The sequence below is a fragment of the Mytilus trossulus genome, chromosome 4 (genome assembly GCF_036588685.1).
Source record: "Mytilus trossulus isolate FHL-02 chromosome 4, PNRI_Mtr1.1.1.hap1, whole genome shotgun sequence".
NCBI lineage: Eukaryota > Metazoa > Mollusca > Bivalvia > Mytilida > Mytilidae > Mytilus > Mytilus trossulus.
Window position 1 is genome coordinate 20141047 of NC_086376.1, and position 23567 is coordinate 20164613.

The following is a 23567-nucleotide window of genomic DNA, read 5'->3' on the forward strand; positions in this document are numbered from 1 at the left end:
GTAGGCCTGACAACGTCTTGTGACGTCGCTGATAACTTCTCAAACACTATGACGTTGCTGATATTATCTGCTCAGAGCAAAGACATTTCTAGGTAAACTAATTGTATGAGGGTACGGTAAACAAAGATGCAATACCAAAATAAAAGGACCCAGTATTATACTTTATAGTCCAGTTTACCGTATCAGCATACAGTTTTTTTTGTCTTCTGTGGAATTCATTTCTAATCCGAAACTCATTGAATAAATTGGAAGCAAATATCCCCTTGAACATTCAGACAGTGATTTAATTTCGTTTAGTTTGTTGTGGTTAACCTTCAGCGTGCGAAGAAACGGTAAACTGCAGAGTATACTTATACTAGTTGAGCTACGGTAAACCTTTAATAGAATTTTTATGGTTACGGTAAACATTGCAGTCACAAGCTATGGAAAAGTTTATGGTAACGGTAAACATATAAGAAAAATGACTTAGAAATGTTAACCGTTTGCCAGAGTAGGTACCATTAATGAAAAGGGGGGCTATTTCCAAAAATGTACTATTTAATTATGTAAGGAAGCATTTATTAAGACTTGTCTCCCCTTGAACATCAAGACATGGAAGAGGCCATATCGGCCGATTTACTATATAAGGCTTGCATTTCACTATTTGGGATCTTTATCACATCACATCCACGCCAGTTTAAAATGGATTTTTTAATGAACAGTGGACTCTCAAATGTTGTAGCTCTTACTGAAGAAGTTTTCTCTGCCTCTAGCGAAATATTCGGTAAAGTTGCAATAAAGAAAGTCATCAAAACCTCAACTGAGTTTGAAGCTTTTCTCAGCCTCAAACACGAAAACATCGTCGAAGCCATTGAAATCATCGAAGCCGAAGAATTTGCCTTCGTTTTGATGGAATTTGCTGAATTCGGAGATGTTTTTGAATACATAATGAACAACGGTCTCATGTCCGTTGAAGCCACCCTCTCTCTTTTCTCTCAGGTTGTCAAAGCAATCGAATACTGCCACTCAATTGGAATCGCCCACAATGACATTAAATTAGAAAACGTCTTGTTGTCTAATGGTTGTGTCAAATTGGCCGACTTTGGATTTGCCAAGTCGTCCGATATTGTTGCCGAATCTGAAGAATTTTGTGGAACCCTCCCATACGCTGCCCCAGAAGTTATTATGAGAATGGAACACAGCACCATGAAAGCCGATATGTGGAGTATGGGAGTTATGCTCTACGTCATGCTCTTCGGAGCTTTCCCATTCTCCGATAGTGACGCTACCTCTATGGTCCAATCTCAAATCTCAAACACCCTCTTTTTCCCAGAAAACACTAACGAAACGTTAAAGTCTCTCATCTCCTCTATGCTTGAACCCTCTATTGAAAAACGCGCTAATGCAAGCTCAGTCCTTCTTGCCTTGAGCCAGTTTTAAACACATAATTAAGCATCCTTGAAATCACAATATGTTGTGATTTCAAGGATGCCTTTTTTTTTGTCTGAGCTGTTGTTACGGTAAACCGTGCGGACCTTCTTTTAATGTTACTTGATCAAATACGGTTACGTATTGCGGTTACGGTAAACACATGTTAACGTTTGGTCTACATTCCTTCTTTAGGAATGGTACTTCTTGTTTTATCAATGAGACACTGCTAAGTGATTAAGACTATTTGTTAGTCTAGTTTACCGTACCACCAAACAATCCTTTAACATTTCAGTTTCCCGTTTCTTTGTATTAAATGTTTGAGAAACAAGATAAGGATATTGATAGGTAAAGATTTCAGGGTTTCTGTCCATTGATATCGAAACATATCAGCCGCGAGCCAGAGAGTTTCACCTTGTGTCGAGCGACTGAACACCCATAATCTCTTATTCGTTCTTTCACTATGTTTGTGCTAGACAAACGTAGGCCTGACAACGTCTTGTGACGTCGCTGATAACTTCTCAAACACTATGACGTTGCTGATATTATCTGCTCAGAGCAAAGACATTTCTAGGTAAACTAATTGTATGAGGGTACGGTAAACAAAGATGCAATACCAAAATAAAAGGACCCAGTATTATACTTTATAGTCCAGTTTACCGTATCAGCATACAGTTTTTTTTGTCTTCTGTGGAATTCATTTCTAATCCGAAACTCATTGAATAAATTGGAAGCAAATATCCCCTTGAACATTCAGACAGTGATTTAATTTCGTTTAGTTTGTTGTGGTTAACCTTCAGCGTGCGAAGAAACGGTAAACTGCAGAGTATACTTATACTAGTTGAGCTACGGTAAACCTTTAATAGAATTTTTATGGTTACGGTAAACATTGCAGTCACAAGCTATGGAAAAGTTTATGGTAACGGTAAACATATAAGAAAAATGACTTAGAAATGTTAACCGTTTGCAAGAGTAGGTACCATTAATGAAAAGGGGAGCTATTTCCAAAAATGTACTATTTAATTATGTAAGGAAGCATTTATTAAGACTTGTCTCCCCTTGAACATCAAGACATGGAAGAGGCCATATCGGCCGATTTACTATATAAGGCTTGCATTTCACTATTTGGGATCTTTATCACATCACATCCACGCCAGTTTAAAATGGATTTTTTAATGAACAGTGGACTCTCAAATGTTGTAGCTCTTACTGAAGAAGTTTTCTCTGCCTCTAGCGAAATATTCGGTAAAGTTGCAATAAAGAAAGTCATCAAAACCTCAACTGAGTTTGAAGCTTTTCTCAGCCTCAAACACGAAAACATCGTCGAAGCCATTGAAATCATTGAAGCCGAAGAATTTGCCTTCGTTTTGATGGAATTTGCTGAATTCGGAGATGTTTTTGAATACATAATGAACAACGGTCTCATGTCCGTTGAAGCCACCCTCTCTCTTTTCTCTCAGGTTGTCAAAGCAATCGAATACTGCCACTCAATTGGAATCGCCCACAATGACATTAAATTAGAAAACGTCTTGTTGTCTAATGGTTGTGTCAAATTGGCCGACTTTGGATTTGCCAAGTCGTCCGATATTGTTGCCGAATCTGAAGAATTTTGTGGAACCCTCCCATACGCTGCCCCAGAAGTTATTATGGGAATGGAACACAGCACCATGAAAGCCGATATGTGGAGTATGGGAGTAATGCTCTACGTCATGCTCTTCGGAGCTTTCCCATTCTCCGATAGTGACGCTACCTCTATGGTCCAATCTCAAATCTCAAACACCCTCTTTTTCCCAGAAAACACTAACGAAACGTTAAAGTCTCTCATCTCCTCTATGCTTGAACCCTCTATTGAAAAACGCGCTAATGCAAGCTCAGTCCTTCTTGCCTTGAGCCAGTTTTAAACACATAATTAAGCATCCTTGAAATCACAATATGTTGTGATTTCAAGGATGCCTTTTTTTTTGTCTGAGCTGTTGTTACGGTAAACCGTGCGGACCTTCTTTTAATGTTACTTGATCAAATACGGTTACGTATTGCGGTTACGGTAAACACATGTTAACGTTTGGTCTACATTCCTTCTTTAGGAATGGTACTTCTTGTTTTATCAATGAGACACTGCTAAGTGATTAAGACTATTTGTTAGTCTAGTTTACCGTACCACCAAACAATCCTTTAACATTTCAGTTTCCCGTTTCTTTGTATTAAATGTTTGAGAAACAAGATAAGGATATTGATAGGTAAAGATTTCAGGGTTTCTGTCCATTGATATCGAAACATATCAGCCGCGAGCCAGAGAGTTTCACCTTGTGTCGAGCGACTGAACACCCATAATCTCTTATTCGTTCTTTCACTATGTTTGTGCTAGACAAACGTAGGCCTGACAACGTCTTGTGACGTCGCTGATAACTTCTCAAACACTATGACGTTGCTGATATTATCTGCTCAGAGCAAAGACATTTCTAGGTAAACTAATTGTATGAGGGTACGGTAAACAAAGATGCAATACCAAAATAAAAGGACCCAGTATTATACTTTATAGTCCAGTTTACCGTATCAGCATACAGTTTTTTTTGTCTTCTGTGGAATTCATTTCTAATCCGAAACTCATTGAATAAATTGGAAGCAAATATCCCCTTGAACATTCAGACAGTGATTTAATTTCGTTTAGTTTGTTGTGGTTAACCTTCAGCGTGCGAAGAAACGGTAAACTGCAGAGTATACTTATACTAGTTGAGCTACGGTAAACCTTTAATAGAATTTTTATGGTTACGGTAAACATTGCAGTCACAAGCTATGGAAAAGTTTATGGTAACGGTAAACATATAAGAAAAATGACTTAGAAATGTTAACCGTTTGCAAGAGTAGGTACCATTAATGAAAAGGGGAGCTATTTCCAAAAATGTACTATTTAATTATGTAAGGAAGCATTTATTAAGACTTGTCTCCCCTTGAACATCAAGACATGGAAGAGGCCATATCGGCCGATTTACTATATAAGGCTTGCATTTCACTATTTGGGATCTTTATCACATCACATCCACGCCAGTTTAAAATGGATTTTTTAATGAACAGTGGACTCTCAAATGTTGTAGCTCTTACTGAAGAAGTTTTCTCTGCCTCTAGCGAAATATTCGGTAAAGTTGCAATAAAGAAAGTCATCAAAACCTCAACTGAGTTTGAAGCTTTTCTCAGCCTCAAACACGAAAACATCGTCGAAGCCATTGAAATCATCGAAGCCGAAGAATTTGCCTTCGTTTTGATGGAATTTGCTGAATTCGGAGATGTTTTTGAATACATAATGAACAACGGTCTCATGTCCGTTGAAGCCACCCTCTCTCTTTTCTCTCAGGTTGTCAAAGCAATCGAATACTGCCACTCAATTGGAATCGCCCACAATGACATTAAATTAGAAAACGTCTTGTTGTCTAATGGTTGTGTCAAATTGGCCGACTTTGGATTTGCCAAGTCGTCCGATATTGTTGCCGAATCTGAAGAATTTTGTGGAACCCTCCCATACGCTGCCCCAGAAGTTATTATGGGAATGGAACACAGCACCATGAAAGCCGATATGTGGAGTATGGGAGTTATGCTCTACGTCATGCTCTTCGGAGCTTTCCCATTCTCCGATAGTGACGCTACCTCTATGGTCCAATCTCAAATCTCAAACACCCTCTTTTTCCCAGAAAACACTAACGAAACGTTAAAGTCTCTCATCTCCTCTATGCTTGAACCCTCTATTGAAAAACGCGCTAATGCAAGCTCAGTCCTTCTTGCCTTGAGCCAGTTTTAAACACATAATTAAGCATCCTTGAAATCACAATATGTTGTGATTTCAAGGATGCCTTTTTTTTGTCTGAGCTGTTGTTACGGTAAACCGTGCGGACCTTCTTTTAATGTTACTTGATCAAATACGGTTACGTATTGCGGTTACGGTAAACACATGTTAACGTTTGGTCTACATTCCTTCTTTAGGAATGGTACTTCTTGTTTTATCAATGAGACACTGCTAAGTGATTAAGACTATTTGTTAGTCTAGTTTACCGTACCACCAAACAATCCTTTAACATTTCAGTTTCCCGTTTCTTTGTATTAAATGTTTGAGAAACAAGATAAGGATATTGATAGGTAAAGATTTCAGGGTTTCTGTCCATTGATATCGAAACATATCAGCCGCGAGCCAGAGAGTTTCACCTTGTGTCGAGCGACTGAACACCCATAATCTCTTATTCGTTCTTTCACTATGTTTGTGCTAGACAAACGTAGGCCTGACAACGTCTTGTGACGTCGCTGATAACTTCTCAAACACTATGACGTTGCTGATATTATCTGCTCAGAGCAAAGACATTTCTAGGTAAACTAATTGTATGAGGGTACGGTAAACAAAGATGCAATACCAAAATAAAAGGACCCAGTATTATACTTTATAGTCCAGTTTACCGTATCAGCATACATTTTTTTTTGTCTTCTGTGGAATTCATTTCTAATCCGAAACTCATTGAATAAATTGGAAGCAAATATCCCCTTGAACATTCAGACAGTGATTTAATTTCGTTTAGTTTGTTGTGGTTAACCTTCAGCGTGCGAAGAAACGGTAAACTGCAGAGTATACTTATACTAGTTGAGCTACGGTAAACCTTTAATAGAATTTTTATGGTTACGGTAAACATTGCAGTCACAAGCTATGGAAAAGTTTATGGTAACGGTAAACATATAAGAAAAATGACTTAGAAATGTTAACCGTTTGCAAGAGTAGGTACCATTAATGAAAAGGGGAGCTATTTCCAAAAATGTACTATTTAATTATGTAAGGAAGCATTTATGAAGACTTGTCTCCCCTTGAACATCAAGACATGGAAGAGGCCATATCGGCCGATTTACTATATAAGGCTTGCATTTCACTATTTGGGATCTTTATCACATCACATCCACGCCAGTTTAAAATGGATTTTTTAATGAACAGTGGACTCTCAAATGTTGTAGCTCTTACTGAAGAAGTTTTCTCTGCCTCTAGCGAAATATTCGGTAAAGTTGCAATAAAGAAAGTCATCAAAACCTCAACTGAGTTTGAAGCTTTTCTCAGCCTCAAACACGAAAACATCGTCGAAGCCATTGAAATCATCGAAGCCGAAGAATTTGCCTTCGTTTTGATGGAATTTGCTGAATTCGGAGATGTTTTTGAATACATAATGAACAACGGTCTCATGTCCGTTGAAGCCACCCTCTCTCTTTTCTCTCAGGTTGTCAAAGCAATCGAATACTGCCACTCAATTGGAATCGCCCACAATGACATTAAATTAGAAAACGTCTTGTTGTCTAATGGTTGTGTCAAATTGGCCGACTTTGGATTTGCCAAGTCGTCCGATATTGTTGCCGAATCTGAAGAATTTTGTGGAACCCTCCCATACGCTGCCCCAGAAGTTATTATGGGAATGGAACACAGCACCATGAAAGCCGATATGTGGAGTATGGGAGTTATGCTCTACGTCATGCTCTTCGGAGCTTTCCCATTCTCCGATAGTGACGCTACCTCTATGGTCCAATCTCAAATCTCAAACACCCTCTTTTTCCCAGAAAACACTAACGAAACGTTAAAGTCTCTCATCTCCTCTATGCTTGAACCCTCTATTGAAAAACGCGCTAATGCAAGCTCAGTCCTTCTTGCCTTGAGCCAGTTTTAAACACATAATTAAGCATCCTTGTTTCAAGGATGCCTTTTTTTTTGTCTGAGCTGTTGTTACGGTAAACCGTGCGGACCTTCTTTTAATGTTACTTGATCAAATACGGTTACGTATTGCGGTTACGGTAAACACATGTTAACGTTTGGTCTACATTCCTTCTTTAGGAATGGTACTTCTTGTTTTATCAATGAGACACTGCTAAGTGATTAAGACTATTTGTTAGTCTAGTTTACCGTACCACCAAACAATCCTTTAACATTTCAGTTTCCCGTTTCTTTGTATTAAATGTTTGAGAAACAAGATAAGGATATTGATAGGTAAAGATTTCAGGGTTTCTGTCCATTGAAATCGAAACATATCAGCCGCGAGCCAGAGAGTTTCACCTTGTGTCGAGCGACTGAACACCCATAATCTCTTATTCGTTCTTTCACTATGTTTGTGCTAGACAAACGTAGGCCTGACAACGTCTTGTGACGTCGCTGATAACTTCTCAAACACTATGACGTTGCTGATATTATCTGCTCAGAGCAAAGACATTTCTAGGTAAACTAATTGTATGAGGGTACGGTAAACAAAGATGCAATACCAAAATAAAAGGACCCAGTATTATACTTTATAGTCCAGTTTACCGTATCAGCATACAGTTTTTTTTGTCTTCTGTGGAATTCATTTCTAATCCGAAACTCATTGAATAAATTGGAAGCAAATATCCCCTTGAACATTCAGACAGTGATTTAATTTCGTTTAGTTTGTTGTGGTTAACCTTCAGCGTGCGAAGAAACGGTAAACTGCAGAGTATACTTATACTAGTTGAGCTACGGTAAACCTTTAATAGAATTTTTATGGTTACGGTAAACATTGCAGTCACAAGCTATGGAAAAGTTTATGGTAACGGTAAACATATAAGAAAAATGACTTAGAAATGTTAACCGTTTGCAAGAGTAGGTACCATTAATGAAAAGGGGAGCTATTTCCAAAAATGTACTATTTAATTATGTAAGGAAGCATTTATTAAGACTTGTCTCCCCTTGAACATCAAGACATGGAAGAGGCCATATCGGCCGATTTACTATATAAGGCTTGCATTTCACTATTTGGGATCTTTATCACATCACATCCACGCCAGTTTAAAATGGATTTTTTAATGAACAGTGGACTCTCAAATGTTGTAGCTCTTACTGAAGAAGTTTTCTCTGCCTCTAGCGAAATATTCGTTAAAGTTGCAATAAAGAAAGTCATCAAAACCTCAACTGAGTTTGAAGCTTTTCTCAGCCTCAAACACGAAAACATCGTCGAAGCCATTGAAATCATCGAAGCCGAAGAATTTGCCTTCGTTTTGATGGAATTTGCTGAATTCGGAGATGTTTTTGAATACATAATGAACAACGGTCTCATGTCCGTTGAAGCCACCCTCTCTCTTTTCTCTCAGGTTGTCAAAGCAATCGAATACTGCCACTCAATTGGAATCGCCCACAATGACATTAAATTAGAAAACGTCTTGTTGTCTAATGGTTGTGTCAAATTGGCCGACTTTGGATTTGCCAAGTCGTCCGATATTGTTGCCGAATCTGAAGAATTTTGTGGAACCCTCCCATACGCTGCCCCAGAAGTTATTATGGGAATGGAACACAGCACCATGAAAGCCGATATGTGGAGTATGGGAGTTATGCTCCACGTCATGCTCTTCGGGGCTTTCCCATTCTCCGATAGTGACGCTACCTCTATGGTCCAATCTCAAATCTCAAACACCCTCTTTTTCCCAGAAATTTTAGTAATTAAAAATACTTTTAATTGGCCAAATCAAACAAGAAATTGAGAGAATTCAAGAATCGCGATGGCAAATATGTTGCAAACAAAATCATTTTTTTTTATTTTTTCTGTTACTGGGTTGTGGCAATAACCCCTCGATGTGATGAGCTCTCTCCATCCACTACTACTGCTTGTGTCCGATGTGATAGGAAGCTAGCAATCCACCTATTGACATTTCCTCTGATTCCGTAGTGTTCGAGTTTATGGACGAGTAGACTGTGACCAACTTTGTCGAAAGCCTTAGAGAAATCCACAATTAGTACGTCTGTCTGTTTACCTGCACTCATGTTTTAGTGATGTCGTCCACAAAAATCAATTAGCTGGGTTTCACAAGAACGTTTGGAGCGAAAGCCATGTTGTAATGGGTATAGAATTTGGTGGCGATCTGCATGGTTCATGATATGGCTTGTGATTATGTTCTCTATGAGTTTGCAGCATATACAAGTCAGAGATATTGGTCGGTAGTTCTACGTGCTATTAGGTAGAAAGCATCGTAATGCAATATCTACAATTTTTCCACCTTTATACATCGTTTAACCAGATATATTTCTCCTTTATACATCGTTTAACCAGATATATTTCTCTTTCAAATACACTTAAACACGGGTTGTATGTACGTATCTTTTCTAGTGTTTTCTTGTCCTTATTAAAGTTCATTTGTTGATGTTTAAATATTTTTTAACGACTGAACACAGGAGTGAATGAATGCAACAATTATATATACTGAAGACTTGGGCTGTACAATGATAGTGTACGTATATCATACTGATAATTATTCTAGCAGTAATTATGTTAATTTAGGATGAAATGACAGGAATTCATGAGCTATGCCTCAGGCTTTCTGAAAAAAATATCAATGACAATGTAAACAGGAACAAAACATTGACACGATTGATGCTCTCTTCTATGTTATAGTTATTTAGGTATGTGTGTTGCACAAGTTTCAAAAAAACTTAAGTTATAAAACTTTTTTTCAGGGCACAAACCCACTTTAAAGAGACTTGTCTACTGCCATACCCATCCTATTTTCATGCACCATTTGCAAGCAAGAGACTGAATGGTTTGCAAAATTAAAAATCAGGACGGTGTCCAATTAAAACAAAAGAACTTAACTGGATGAATATTGTAGGAGAAATCTAGAGGAAAGTTTTGATTTGTGAAATTGGTTTTCCTGAAAAGTCATTCATCCTAGCCTGCAGAAAGGAACTATAACTGTCCACCACCAACTGACGAGCTAATGTTGAGCTTCACATATGGAATTACTCAAATACCATCAATGTCTACGTTTTCAGCACAGATTTCACAAGTTATGACTCAGCTGTGCTTTTTTTATACCTGTTAAAGTGTTGTATACTAAATTTTATTTTTTTATCAATAAATATATATTGTGTCATTTAAGAACTTGTATTTTGCCAAAAGATGCATACTAGTGAATGAAAGTGGTGCAGTTCATTTTGCTTTGGTATATAGAATTGAATTACAATTGTTCATGTTATTGGAATGCTTATAAAAATAAGGAGATGTGGTACAATGTAGATGATATTTAGTGAGTTTATCAAGCAAAAGTGAATAAGAAATAGGTATAAGCAGTTACAGGTACTACTGTACAATCTCAAACAATGAGAAAAACTCATACCGTAAAGAGAATTTCATATTTACAAGTAAGTTTTGTTTTTGCGTCGAATAATTTTCTTCTATTGTTTTAATTGCAAATATGGGAAGTTGTTAAAATGCTAATGAGACAGCTGTTATGGCCACAGAGCCTTAATTGAAAACTTCTTTTTCATTCATACCGGTAGATTTTGCCTGGAGTTAGAAACATATCTGCCAACTTTTCAAAATGCACATGGGGGTGGTTCATATAGTCATACACAACCTTCAAGGGGGCCTTCAAATGGAAGCAGGACAAGTTGCCCCACTGGCTAATCGCCCCACTTTTAAAAAAACCGCCACAAACTGATTTATCAAATCGCCCCACATGTGAAATTGGTTAAATCATATATAAAAATATATATATATATATACTGAAATTATAATTCTAAAACAAAAACCTAATTGTTGAAGAATACCTATAAGTTTTGAAGCTTAGTTATTTCCATAACAATTGAAAAGAAACCAGTTAAATGTATTAAAATGCAATATAAGGAATTGAACTTATATTCAATGGGATAACATCTTTTCCCATAAGTGGGGCGAGTTGGCATTACTAAATTCATCCTGGTTAATAATATATTTATCTGGATTTCACCGATTTCCATTAAGTGGGACCAGTTAGCAGGAGTAATATCAACGGGATTTAACACAGTTCACAAGTGGGGCGATTTGGTAATCCAGGTTGGGGCAGTTTTTTTGTCGAGTCTGCGACTTTTGTAGCAGAAAGCTCGACATAAGGATAGTGATCCGGCGGCGGCGATGTTAGCTCAGTTCTTAAAAGCTTTATACTTTAGAAGGTGGGAGACCTGGATGCTTCATACTTTGTATATGGTTGCCTCATGTTACGAAGTTTCCGTCAGTCACATGTCCAATGTCATTGACCTCATTTTCATGGTTTAGTGACTACTTGAAAAAAAAGTTAAAAATTTTTGTAATGTTAAATTCTCTCTTATTATAAGTAATAGGATAACTATATTTGGTATGTGTGTACCTTGCAAGGTCCTGTTGCCCGTCAGACAGTTTTCACTTGACCTTGACCTCATTTCATGGATCAGCAAACAAGGTTAAGTTTTGGTGGTCAAGTCCATATCTGAGATACTATAAGCAATAGGTCTAGTATATATGGTGAATGGAAGCACTGTAAGGTGTACATGTCCAACTGGCAGGTGTAATCTGACCTTGACCTCATTTTCATGGTTTAGTGGTTAAGTTTTGTGTTTTGGTCTGTTTTTATACGACCGCAAATTTTGAAAAAAATTTCGTCGTATATTGCTATCACGTTGGCGTCGTCGTCTGCGTCGTCGTCGTCGTCGTCGTCGTCGTCGTTGTCGTCGTCGTCGTCGTCCGAATACTTTTAGTTTTCGCACTCTAACTTTAGTAAAAGTGAATAGAAATCTATAAAATGTTAACACAAGGTTTATGACCATAAAAGGAAGGTTGGTATTGATTTTGGGAGTTTTGGTCCCAACATTTTAGGAATTAGGGGCCAAAAAGGGTCCAATTAAGCATTTTCTTGGTTTTCGCACTATAACTTTAGTTTAAGTTAATAGAAATCTATGAAATTTTGACACAAGGTTTATGACCACAAAAGAAAGGTTGGGATTGATTTTGGGAGTTTTGGTCCCAACAGTTAAGAAAAAGGGGCCCAAAGGGTCCAAAATAAACTTTGTTTGATTTCATCAAAATTGAATAATTGGGGTTCATTGATATGCCGAATCTAACTGTGTATGTAGATTCTTAACTTTTGGTCATGTTTTCAAATTGGTCTACATTAAGGTCCAAAGGGTCCCAAATTAAACTTAGTTTGATTTTGACAAAAAATGAATCGTTTGGGTTCTTTGATATGTTGAATCTAAAAATGTACTTAGATTCTTGATTATTGGCCCAGTTTTCAAGTTGGTCCAAATCTGGGTCCAAAATTAAACTTTATTTGATTTCATCAAAAATTGAATAAATGGGGTTCTTTGATATGCCAAATCTAACTGTGTATGTAGATTCTTCATTTTTGGTCCCGTTTTCAAATTGGCCTACATTAAGGTCCAAAGGGTCCAAAATTAAACTAAGTTTGATATTAACAAAAATTAATTTCTTGGGCCTCTTTGATATGCTGAATCTAAACATGTACTTAGATTTTTGATTATGGGCCCAGTTTTCAAGTTGGTCCAAATCAGGATCTAAAATTATTATATTAAGTATTGTGCAATAGCAAGTCTTTTCAATTGCACAGTATTGTGCAATGGCAAGAAATATGAAATAGCAATTTTTTTTTTATTAGAGTTATCTTTCTTTGTCCAGAATAGTAAGCAAGAAATATCTTATTGCAAGATTTTTTTTAATTGGAGTTATCTTTCTTTGTCCAGAATCAACTTAAATCTTTGTTATATACAATATACAATGTATATTCACTTTTTACTACCAACTGATAAATTTAAATAATCTTTACCATTCAGTGATAACAAGCAGTTTTTTTTTACATCTTAATATTTTATGATGTATTTAAATGAGTAGTTATTGTTGCAAACTCCATTAGAATATGTTAATGGAGATTAGTTTTGGAATAAGGGAAAGGGGGATGTGATTAAAAAATTGGGTTCAATTTTTGTCATTTGAAATTTCATAAATAAAAAGAAAATTTCTTCAAACATTTTTTTGAGAGGATTAATATTCAACAGCATAGTGAATTGCTCTTAAGAGAAAACAAAAATTTTAAGTTCATTAGAACACATTTATTCTGTGTCAGAAACCTATGCTGTGTCAACTATTAAATCACAATCCAAATTTAGAGCTGAATCCAGCTTGAATGTTGTGTCCATACTTGCCCCAACCGTTCAGGGTTCAACCTCTGCGGTCGTATAAAGCTACGCCCTGTGGAGCATCTGGTTCTTATACTGTTTGCAATAGGTCTTCTATATTTTGTGTATGGAATGGTTGTAAGGTGTACAGGTCTACCTGGCAGGTGTCATATGACCTTGACCTCATTTTCATGGTTCAGTGGTCAAAGTTAAGTTTTTGAGTTTTGGCCTTTTTTTCTAATACTATATGCAATAGGTCAACTATATTTGGTGTATGGAAATATTTCATGATCTACATGTCAGTTGCGCAGGTTTTATTTGACCTTGATCTCATTTTTTACGGTTCATTGCTCAGTGTTAAGCTTTTGTGTTTTGGTCTGTTTTTCTTAAACTATGAGCCATTAGTCAATTTTATTTGTTGTATGGAAGAATTGTAAGCTGTACATGCCTACCTGGCATGGTTTATTTGACCTTGACCTCATTTTCATGGTTCAAAGGTCAATGTTTAGTTTTCTTGGTTTATATTAAGATTATGTGACAGTTGTAATAAAGCTTTATTATTAGGACTATCAACATAATATCAATGATTAGTAAAGAAGGCGAGACATTTCAGTCTGTGCACTCTTGTTTTTAAAGTGGGGCGAGTTAGTGAAAAAGTGGGGCGATATGTCATGGATTCCCTTCAAATTAATATATTCTAATGTGGTTTTTGGCTTCTTCGTGCATTAACAAGCTCATAGCCATTGTTGAATTAATTGTTTTCTTTAAAATAGTCGACAAAATTGCTCTTACAAAATTTCCATTTGGGAGCCTCGAGCTCGATGGGGGAAATACTCTGCAAATACTGACAGTTGACAGGTATGGTCATCAAAAAAGTTGACATGTTACTATGTACATTTACCATTATGTTACTTGATGTTCTTGCTATACACACAGTACAGAGACTAGTCAATCTTTGTGAACTATTTTTTATGGGAGTCATAGAATATGCGTATACAATCAATAATTAAAAATAGTTTATTTATATTGAAAAGGAAAAGTTCTTATATGTCTAAAGAAGAGGGACGAAAGACACCAAAGGGACAGTCAAACTCATAAATTTAAAACATACTGACAAGGCCATGGCTAAAAATGCATTTCATGGGAGGCACAGAAAATATACTGTAAACAGTAGACTATAGATATAGGTGAACTAGGTACAAAAGAACTCTAAATTTTAAATTCTACAAACCACCTCTGTTCTATGGAAGATAATGATATTACTGGACTAGAAATACACACAACCTGTAATTAACTGCCTTTACAGCGCTTTCGCGCTTTGATTTTATTTGGTCGGGTTGTTGTCTCTTTGACACATTCCCCATTTCCATTCTCAATTTTATTTGTTTGATTTCATCAAAAATTGAATAATTAGGGTTCTTTGATATGCCGAATCCAATTGTGTATGAAGATTCTTAATTTTCAGTCCCGTTTTCAAATTGGTCTACATTAAGGTCCAAAAGGTCCAAAATTAAACTTAGTTTGATTTTAACAAAAATTGAATCCTTGGGGTTCTTTGATATGCTGAATCTAAAAATGTACTGAGATTTTTGATTATTTGCCCAGTTTTCAAGTTGGTCCAGATCGGGGTCCAAAATTAAACTTTTTGTTTGATTTCATCAAAAATTGAATAATTGGGGTTCTTTGATATGCCAAATCTAACTGTGTTAGTAGATTCTTAATTTTTGGTCCCGTTTTCAAATTGGTCTTCATTAAGGTCCAAAGGGTCCAAAATTAAACTAAGTTTGATTTAAACAAAAAATGAATTCTTTGGCTTTTTATATGCTGTAGTTAAACATGTACTTAGATTTTTGATTATGGGCCCAGTTTTCAAGTTGGTCCAAATCAGGATTCAAAATTATTATATTAAGTATTGTGCAATAGCAAGAAATTTTCAATTGCACAGTATTCAGCAATAGCATGAAATCTTCAATTGTACAATATTGTGCAATAGCAAGAAATTTTCAATTGCACAGAATAGTTCAATAGCAAGAAATCTTCAATTGACAGTATTGCACAATAGCAAGAAATATCTAATTGATAGCAATCAATTTTCAATTGAAGTTATCTTTCTTTGTCCAGAATAGATATTTTTGCAATAGCAAGATATTTTCAATATTCTTTGAAAATTTGAGTTATCTTTCTTTGTCCAGAATAGTAGTTGAATCAACTTAAATCATTGTTTTATACAATATACATTGTATTTTCACTTTTACTACCAACTGATGAATTAAAACAATCTTTACCATTTAGTGAAAACAAGCACTTATTTTAACATTTTAATATTTTATGATGTATTTAAATGAGCAGTTATTGTTGCAAACTACTTTAGAAATTTGAATTGAAATCAGTTTTGGAGTAAGGGAAAGGGGGATGTGAAAACAAAATTATGGGTGGGGGGGGGTCAATTTTTCTCATTTCAGATTTCATAAATAAAAAGAAAATCTCTTCAAACATTTTTTTGAGAGGATTAATATTCAACAGCATAGTGAATTATATATTATATTATTATAGATAGAGATAAACTGTAAACAGCAATAATGTTCAGCAAAGTAATATCTACAAATAAGTCAATTTGACCAAAATTGTCAATTGACCCCTTAAGGAGTTATTGCTCTTTAAAGACTTTTCTCACAATTTGTTCATCATGTTGACTAACTTTAAAAAATCTTCTCCTTTGAAACTGCTGTATCAATTTCAGCTAAACTTAGGCTAAATGAGTTTCAGAGTATCTAGTATAAATTTTATTTCCTTGTATGTAAAGAAACATAGCTCTTATTGCTAAAATAGAACACAGGAGAAAATGATTTTTTTTGGCTTTTGAAGAAAATAGGACGATCCAAAGAACATTTAAATAAATTGAAAAGCCAAAATAATCATTGATGAGAGATTTAACCAAAAGAATTAAGGTGAGCGATTCAGGCTCTTGAGAGCCTCTTGTTTTTCGAATGTCACACTGTATCTCAAAAACAATTTATGATTATTACATAAAACTTTACACACTTCTAAGTTATATCAATCTTAAAATCTGTATACTTTTTGGTAATGATTCAATTTTTTTTTTAGTGTTATTGATTTTTTTTATATAAAAAAAGGGGGGTTCACATGTCGCGCAGTATCTCAAAAAACGATTTATGATTATTGCTTTAAACTTTAATCACTTCTTAGTTATATTAATCTAAAGATCTGTATACTTTTGGTAATGATTCAAAATTTAATTTGGTGCTATTGAGTTTTTTATTAAAAAAAAAAGGGGGGGGGTTCACATGTCTCACTAGTATTGTATCTCAGAAACTCTTTATAATTATTGCATGAAACTTCACACACAAGACGAAGGGCGTATCATCCACTCATGACGCAGCTGTTTATTGATTATCTAGCGTCACCATTCATGTAACTAATGACAGGTAAAACATCTGTCTAAATAAACCTACATTATATAAACATGAGAATATGTGTTAACAGGAAGAAGGAATGGCTTTGTCCAGCATTAACAGGTAAACGACAAGGCTTTGTCCAACTGTAATGGGTAGAAGACCAAGCTTTGTAAAGCATTAACATGTAGAAGGCAAGTCTTTATTCAGCATTCTATCCTGTTTTGTGTTTTTATATTCAGTCAGATGTGGCTTTGTCCAGAATTTCTATCCGGCATTATATCTTGATTTTTGTGTTGCATTCAATCCGATTTGTTACCAGGTAGAATGCAGAGGTTTTGTCCAGCATTCTATTCTGTTTTGTGTTGTATTCAGTCCAATGTGTAACCTGGTAGAATGCAGAGGCTTTGTCCAGCATTCTATCCTGATATGTGCTGTATTCAGCCCGATGTGTTAACAGGTAGAATGCAGAGGCTTTGTCCAGTATTCTATCCTGATATGTGCTGTATTCAGCCCGATGTGTTAACAGGTAGAATGCAGAGGCTTTGTCCAGCATTCTATCCTGATATGTGCTGTATTCAGCCCGATGTGTTAACAGGTAGAATGCAGAGGCTTTGTCCAGCATTCTATCCTGATATGTGCTGTATTCAGCCCGATGTGTTAACAGGTAGAATGCAGAGGCTTTGTCCAGCATTCTATCCTGATATGTGCTGTATTCAGCCCGATGTGTTAACAGGTAGAATGCAGAGGCTTTGTCCAGCATTCTATTCTGTTTTGTGTTGTACTAGTATTCAGTCCGATGTGTAAACTGGTAAAATGCAGAGGCTTTGTCCAGCATTCTATCCTGCTATGTGTTGATTCAGCTGAATGTGTTAACAGGTAGAATGCAGAGGCTTTGCCCAGCATTCTATTCTGTTTTGTTTTGTATTCATTCCTCTGTGTTAATCGGTAGAATGCAGAGGCTATGTCTGTCATTTTATCTTGTTTTGTGTTGTATTCATTCCTCTGTGTTAACCGGTAGAATGCAGAGGCTATGTCTGTCATTTTATCTTGTTTTGTGTTGTATTCAGTCAGATTTATTAACAGGTAGACGGCAGATGCTTTGTCCAGCATTTTATCCTGCTGTGTGTTGAATTCAGTCCAATGTGTTAACAGGTTGAAGGCAGAGGCTTTTTTCAGTATTCTTTTTATACGACCGCAAAAATTTTAATTTTTCGTCGTATATTGCTATCACGTTGGCGTCGTCGTCGTCATTGTCCAAATACTTTTAATTTTCGCACTCTAACTTTAGTAAAAGTGAATAGAAATTTATGAAATTTTACCACAAGGTTTATAACCACAAAAGGAAGGTTGGGATTGATTTTAGAAGTTTTTATCCCAACATTTTAGGAATAATGGGTCAAAAAAGGCCCAAATAAGCATTTTCTTGGTTTTCGCACAATTACTTAAGTTTAAGTAAATAGAAATCTATGAAATTTTGAATCAAGGTTTATGACCACAATAAAAAGGTTGGGATTGATTTTCGTAGTTTTGGTTCTAACAGTTTAGGAATTAGGGGTTAAAAAAGGGCCTAAATAAGCATTATTCTTGGTTCAATGACTTTAGTTTAAGTAAATAGAAATCAATTGGAGTTATCTTTCTTTGTATAGAATAGTAGTTGAATCAACTTTAATCATTGTTTTATATAATATACAATGTATTATCGTTTTTAGTACCAACTGATAAATTAAAACAATCTTTACCATTCAGTGATAACATGTTCTTTTTCTTACATTTTAATATTGTATGATGTATTTTAAAATGAGCAGTTATTGTCAAAAAGGGCCCAAATAAGCATTATTCTTGGTTTTTGCACAATAATTTAGTATAAGTGAATAGAAATCAATGAAATTCAAACACAAGGTTTATGAACACAAAAAAAAGGTTGGGATTGATTTTGGGAGTTGAGATCCCAACAGTTTTAGAATTAGGGGCCAAAAAGGGCCCAAATAAGCATTTTTCTGGGTTTTCGCACCATAACTTTAGTATAAGTAAATAGAAATCTATGAAATTTAAATACAAGGTTTATGACCATAAAAGGAAGGTCAAGATTGATTTTGGGAGTTTTGGTCCCAACAGTTTGGGAATAAGGGGCCCAAAGGGTCCAAAACTAAACTTGACCTTCTGCTGTTGTTTTTAAAGGCAGTGCTTTAAGGCCTGACTTTTAAGTCATGAGGTTCATCTTTTCATACGCAATCTATGCAGGGGGTCTTTTGGCCAGAAATAGATCCGGAAATGTTCGAATTTCTCCTCTTCTTTTTATGGTATAATATGGTTTTTGTTTCTTTCATTTACATTGGGGACTAAAGAAACGATCAGTGTGTATTGTTCTTTTTATAGAACTTGTTATTAGTGTGTATTTTGCATTATAAGCAGTCAACCTGACTACAAACTATCATTATGTGTATTCCGTGTGGAAAGAGGTCGGGTCAATTTCGAGTGTTATCTGACATCTAAAGATTCTTTAATTAGTTCAGACGTTGATATAACAATGAAAAGTCGACTGAACATGATTAATATTGCATCTTCTATAATTCAAAGCGGAATTCGGTTTATGAACGAGAAACCGTAAAGCGTTTTCAATTTCGGTATTAGTTATGTATGTTGTCTACGTATTATTCTGGTTCCCGGTACTACGTTCCGGGTATTAGCTATTTGATATATGTGATGTGTAACATTACGATCGGGTACCAGCCAATCTACGTGTGTATATGTACATGATTTCCCGCCAAAATGAGTGACTTACAGCTATGGAAAAATAGTCCATAAATGTTCCGTATAATGATATGCAAATTCATAATTAATCGTAACTTTTTTTTATCTTTGTATAATAAATATAACAAAATGGATTCCACAAAATTGAAAATAGCATGGCTATTTTACGAGGATTTCTCATATTTTTCTCACTTCCGGGCGCAGTAATACGTATGTTTTGAAGAAGCTCGAAGAATTTGACAAAGTGAATTGAGAAGGAAACGGATAGAAATACGTCCTTGCTATCAGGTAAAACAATTTAAATGTACAGAACAAACACATTTACTTCACACAAATAATACAGGCTTCAGCTTTTTATTGTCTTATACACGACTGTAGTCTAGTGTTAAACGACGGCGGTGACCTACAAGGTACGGGTCATACTGGGTCAAGTCTAAATATGTAAACATATCTTCTACCGGATAACTTCTACCGGATAATGGCCACAATCAACAAACTGAATATTTTGCCATGTCTTCGGTGCGCATACGGACCCTCCCCCCTCCCCCCATATTGTTGAATTTAGTTCAGCTTTGTCACCGAGGCTTTAAAAGCCTCGACTGACGGCGCTGACACTACTCCAGGAGGGAGACTGTTCCAATCTTTGATGGTTCGTGGAAAGAATGAAAATTTCCGGTAATCATTTGATGCTGCTGGAATTTGGAAGCTTCTGTCATGCATATTTCTTGACAGTCGTTTAGGTGGAATCAAACGATCTTCCTTTGTCACAGCAACTTTCTCGTTTACTATTTTAAAGAGCATGGTTAGTCTTGCATCTTTTCGTCTTTGTTCTAGTGATCTCCATTCTAGGTGGTTTAGCATCTTGTTTACACTTGAGTGATTTTGGTGTTTATTCATCACATAACGTGCTGCACGTCTCTGGACCATCTCTAGTCGGTCTATTTCTGTTTTGTTGTATGGATCCCATACAGGACTGGCGTATTCTGTTATCGGTCTAACAAGTGTTTTGTACGCACTTTCCTTTACAGACGTTGATCCGATGTTCAGGTTTCGTTTTAGGAAGCCGATTGTTCTATTGGCTTTGTTGCAGATGTTGTTAACATGGTCATTCCATTTCATTTCTGACGTGAATGTGCAGCCCAGGTATTTTGCGCTTTTTACAGGTTCTAAAGTGTGACCATGTAGTTTGTATGATGTTGCAATGGTGTTGTTTTTCCGGCTGATGGTGAGTACATTGCACTTGTCTGGGTGGAAGGCCATTTTCCATTTGGTTTCCCATATTGCCAGTTTATCTAGATCTTTTTGTAGGTCGTTGGAATCTTTGTCGTTTGATATTGTAAGGTCGGCTATGGTGTCATCAGCAAATAGGCGAATAGTAGATTTAATTCCATCAGGCATGTCGTTGATGTAAAACAGGAATAGCGAAGGCCCAAGGACTGAGCCTTGGGGTACCCCAGATTCTACATCAATATGTGATGAGCTCTCTCCATCCACTACTACTGCTTGTGTCCGATGTGATAGGAAGCTAGCAATCCACCTATTGACATTTCCTCTGATTCCGTAGTGTTCGAGTTTATGGACGAGTAGACTGTGACCAACTTTGTCGAAAGCCTTAGAGAAATCCACAATTAGTACGTCTGTCTGTTTACCTGCACTCATGTTTTTAGTGATGTCGTCCACAAATTCAATTAGCTGGGTTTCACAAGAACGTTTGGAGCGAAAGCCATGTTGTAATGGGTATAGAATTTGGTGGCGATCTGCATGGTTCATGATATGGCTTGCGATTATGTGCTCTATGAGTTTGCAGCATATACAAGTCAGAGATATTGGTCGGTAGTTCTACGTGCTATTAGGTAGAAAGCATCGTAATGCAATATCTACAATTTTTCCACCTTTATACATCGTTTAACCAGATATATTTCTCCTTTATACATCGTTTAACCAGATATATTTCTCTTTCAAATACACTTAAACACGGGTTGTATGTACGTATCTTTTCTAGTGTTTTCTTGTCCTTATTAAAGTTCATTTGTTGATGTTTAAATATTTTTTAACGACTGAACACAGGAGTGAATGAATGCAACAATTATATATACTGAAGACTTGGGCTGTACAATGATAGTGTACGTATATCATACTGATAATTATTCTAGCAGTAATTATGTTAATTTAGGATGAAATGACAGGAATTCATGAGCTATGCCTCAGGCTTTCTGAAAAAAATATCAATGACAATGTAAACAGGAACAAAACATTGACACGAATGATGCTCTCTTCTATGTTATAGTTATTTAGGTATGTGTGTTGCACAAGTTTCAAAAAAACTTAAGTTATAAAACTTTTTTTCAGGGCACAAACCCACTTTAAAGAGACTTGTCTACTGCCATACCCATCCTATTTTCATGCACCATTTGCAAGCAAGAGACTGAATGGTTTGCAAAATTAAAAATCAGGACGGTGTCCAATTAAAACAAAAGAACTAAACTGGATGAATATTGTAGGAGAAATCTAGAGGAAAGTTTTGATTTGTGAAATTGGTTTTCCTGAAAAGTCATTCATCCTAGCCTGCAGAAAGGAACTATAACTGTCCACCACCAACTGACGAGCTAATGTTGAGCTTCACATATGGAATTACTCAAATACCATCAATGTCTATGTTTTCAGCACAGATTTCACAAGTTATGACTCAGCTGTGCTTTTTTTATACCTGTTAAAGTGTTGTATACTAAATTTTATTTTTTTATCAATAAATATATATTGTGTCATTTAAGAACTTGTATTTTGCCAAAAGATGCATACTAGTGAATGAAAGTGGTGCAGTTCATTTTGCTTTGGTATATAGAATTGAATTACAATTGTTCATGTTATTGGAATGCTTATAAAAATAAGGAGATGTGGTACAATGTATATGATATTTAGTGAGTTTATCAAGCAAAAGTGAAAAGAAATAGGTATAAGCAGTTACAGGTACTACTGTACAATCTCAAACAATGAGAAAAACTCATACCGTAAAGAGAATTTCATATTTACAAGTAAGTTTTGTTTTTGCGTCGAATAATTTTCTTCTATTGTTTTAATTGCAAATATGGGAAGTTGTTAAAATGCTAATGAGACAGCTGTTATGGCCACAGAGCCTTAATTGAAAACTTCTTTTTCATTCATACCGGTAGATTTTGCCTGGAGTTAGAAACATATCTGCCAACTTTTCAAAATGCACATGGGGGTGGTTCATATAGTCATACAAAACCTTCAAGGGGGCCTTCAAATGGAAGCAGGACAAGTTGCCCCACTGGCTAATCGCCCCACTTTTAAAAAAACCGCCACAAACTGATTTATCAAATCGCCCCACATGTGAAATTGGTTAAATCATGTTTAATATTACTCCTGCCAACTCGCCCTACTTATAAAAAAACAGTAATATTTAGATTAATATATATATAATTAAAAATATAAACTCGCACCACTTTAATGAAAACTAATCTACACAGAATACAAACAAACCGAAAATTAATGTAATTACTATTATTGATATATATATATATATATACTGAAATTATAATTCTAAAAAAAAACCTAATTGTTGAAGAATACCTATAAGTTTTGAAGCTTAGTTATTTGCATAACAATTGAAAAGAAACCAGTTAAATGTATTAAAATGCAATATAAGGAATTGAACTTATATTCAATGGGATAACATCTTTTCCCATAAGTGGGGCGAGTTGGCATTACTAAATTCATCCTGGTTAATAATATATTTATCTAGATTTCACCGATTTCCATTAGGTGGGACCAGTTAGCAGGAGTAATATCAACGGGATTTAACACAGTTCACAAGTGGGGCGATTTGGTAATCCAGGTTGGGGCAGTTTTTTTGTCGAGTCTGCGACTTTTGTAGCAGAAAGCTCGACATAAGGATAGTGATCCGGCGGCGGCAGCTACGGCGGCGGCGATGTTAGCTCAGTTCTTAAAAGCTTTATACTTTAGAAGGTGGGAGACCTGGATGCTTCATACTTTGTATATGGTTGCCTCATGTTACGAAGTTTCCGTCAGTCACATGTCCA

At 35.8% G+C, this 23567-nt stretch overlaps 5 protein-coding genes across 5 annotated transcripts; all 5 read left to right on the forward strand.

The window, feature by feature from the left end:
* Nucleotides 1-681: 681 nt before the first annotated feature.
* On the forward strand, nt 682-1419 carry LOC134716480 (testis-specific serine/threonine-protein kinase 3-like). Its single transcript, XM_063579483.1, has one exon. It carries the CDS (start codon nt 682-684, stop codon nt 1417-1419), a length of 738 nt encoding a protein of 245 aa, XP_063435553.1.
* A 1151-nt stretch (nt 1420-2570) lies between these two features.
* On the forward strand, nt 2571-3308 carry LOC134716481 (testis-specific serine/threonine-protein kinase 3-like). The gene has a single exon (XM_063579484.1). It carries the CDS (start codon nt 2571-2573, stop codon nt 3306-3308), a length of 738 nt encoding a protein of 245 aa, XP_063435554.1.
* A 1151-nt stretch (nt 3309-4459) lies between these two features.
* Nucleotides 4460-5197, forward strand: LOC134716482 (testis-specific serine/threonine-protein kinase 3-like). The gene has a single exon (XM_063579485.1). It carries the CDS (start codon nt 4460-4462, stop codon nt 5195-5197), a length of 738 nt encoding a protein of 245 aa, XP_063435555.1.
* Nucleotides 5198-6347: 1150 nt separating this feature from the next.
* Nucleotides 6348-7085, forward strand: LOC134716483 (testis-specific serine/threonine-protein kinase 3-like). The gene has a single exon (XM_063579486.1). It carries the CDS (start codon nt 6348-6350, stop codon nt 7083-7085), a length of 738 nt encoding a protein of 245 aa, XP_063435556.1.
* A 1132-nt stretch (nt 7086-8217) lies between these two features.
* LOC134716484 (testis-specific serine/threonine-protein kinase 3-like) lies at nt 8218-8901 on the forward strand. The gene has a single exon (XM_063579488.1). It carries the CDS (start codon nt 8218-8220, stop codon nt 8899-8901), a length of 684 nt encoding a protein of 227 aa, XP_063435558.1.
* Nucleotides 8902-23567: the final 14666 nt, after the last annotated feature.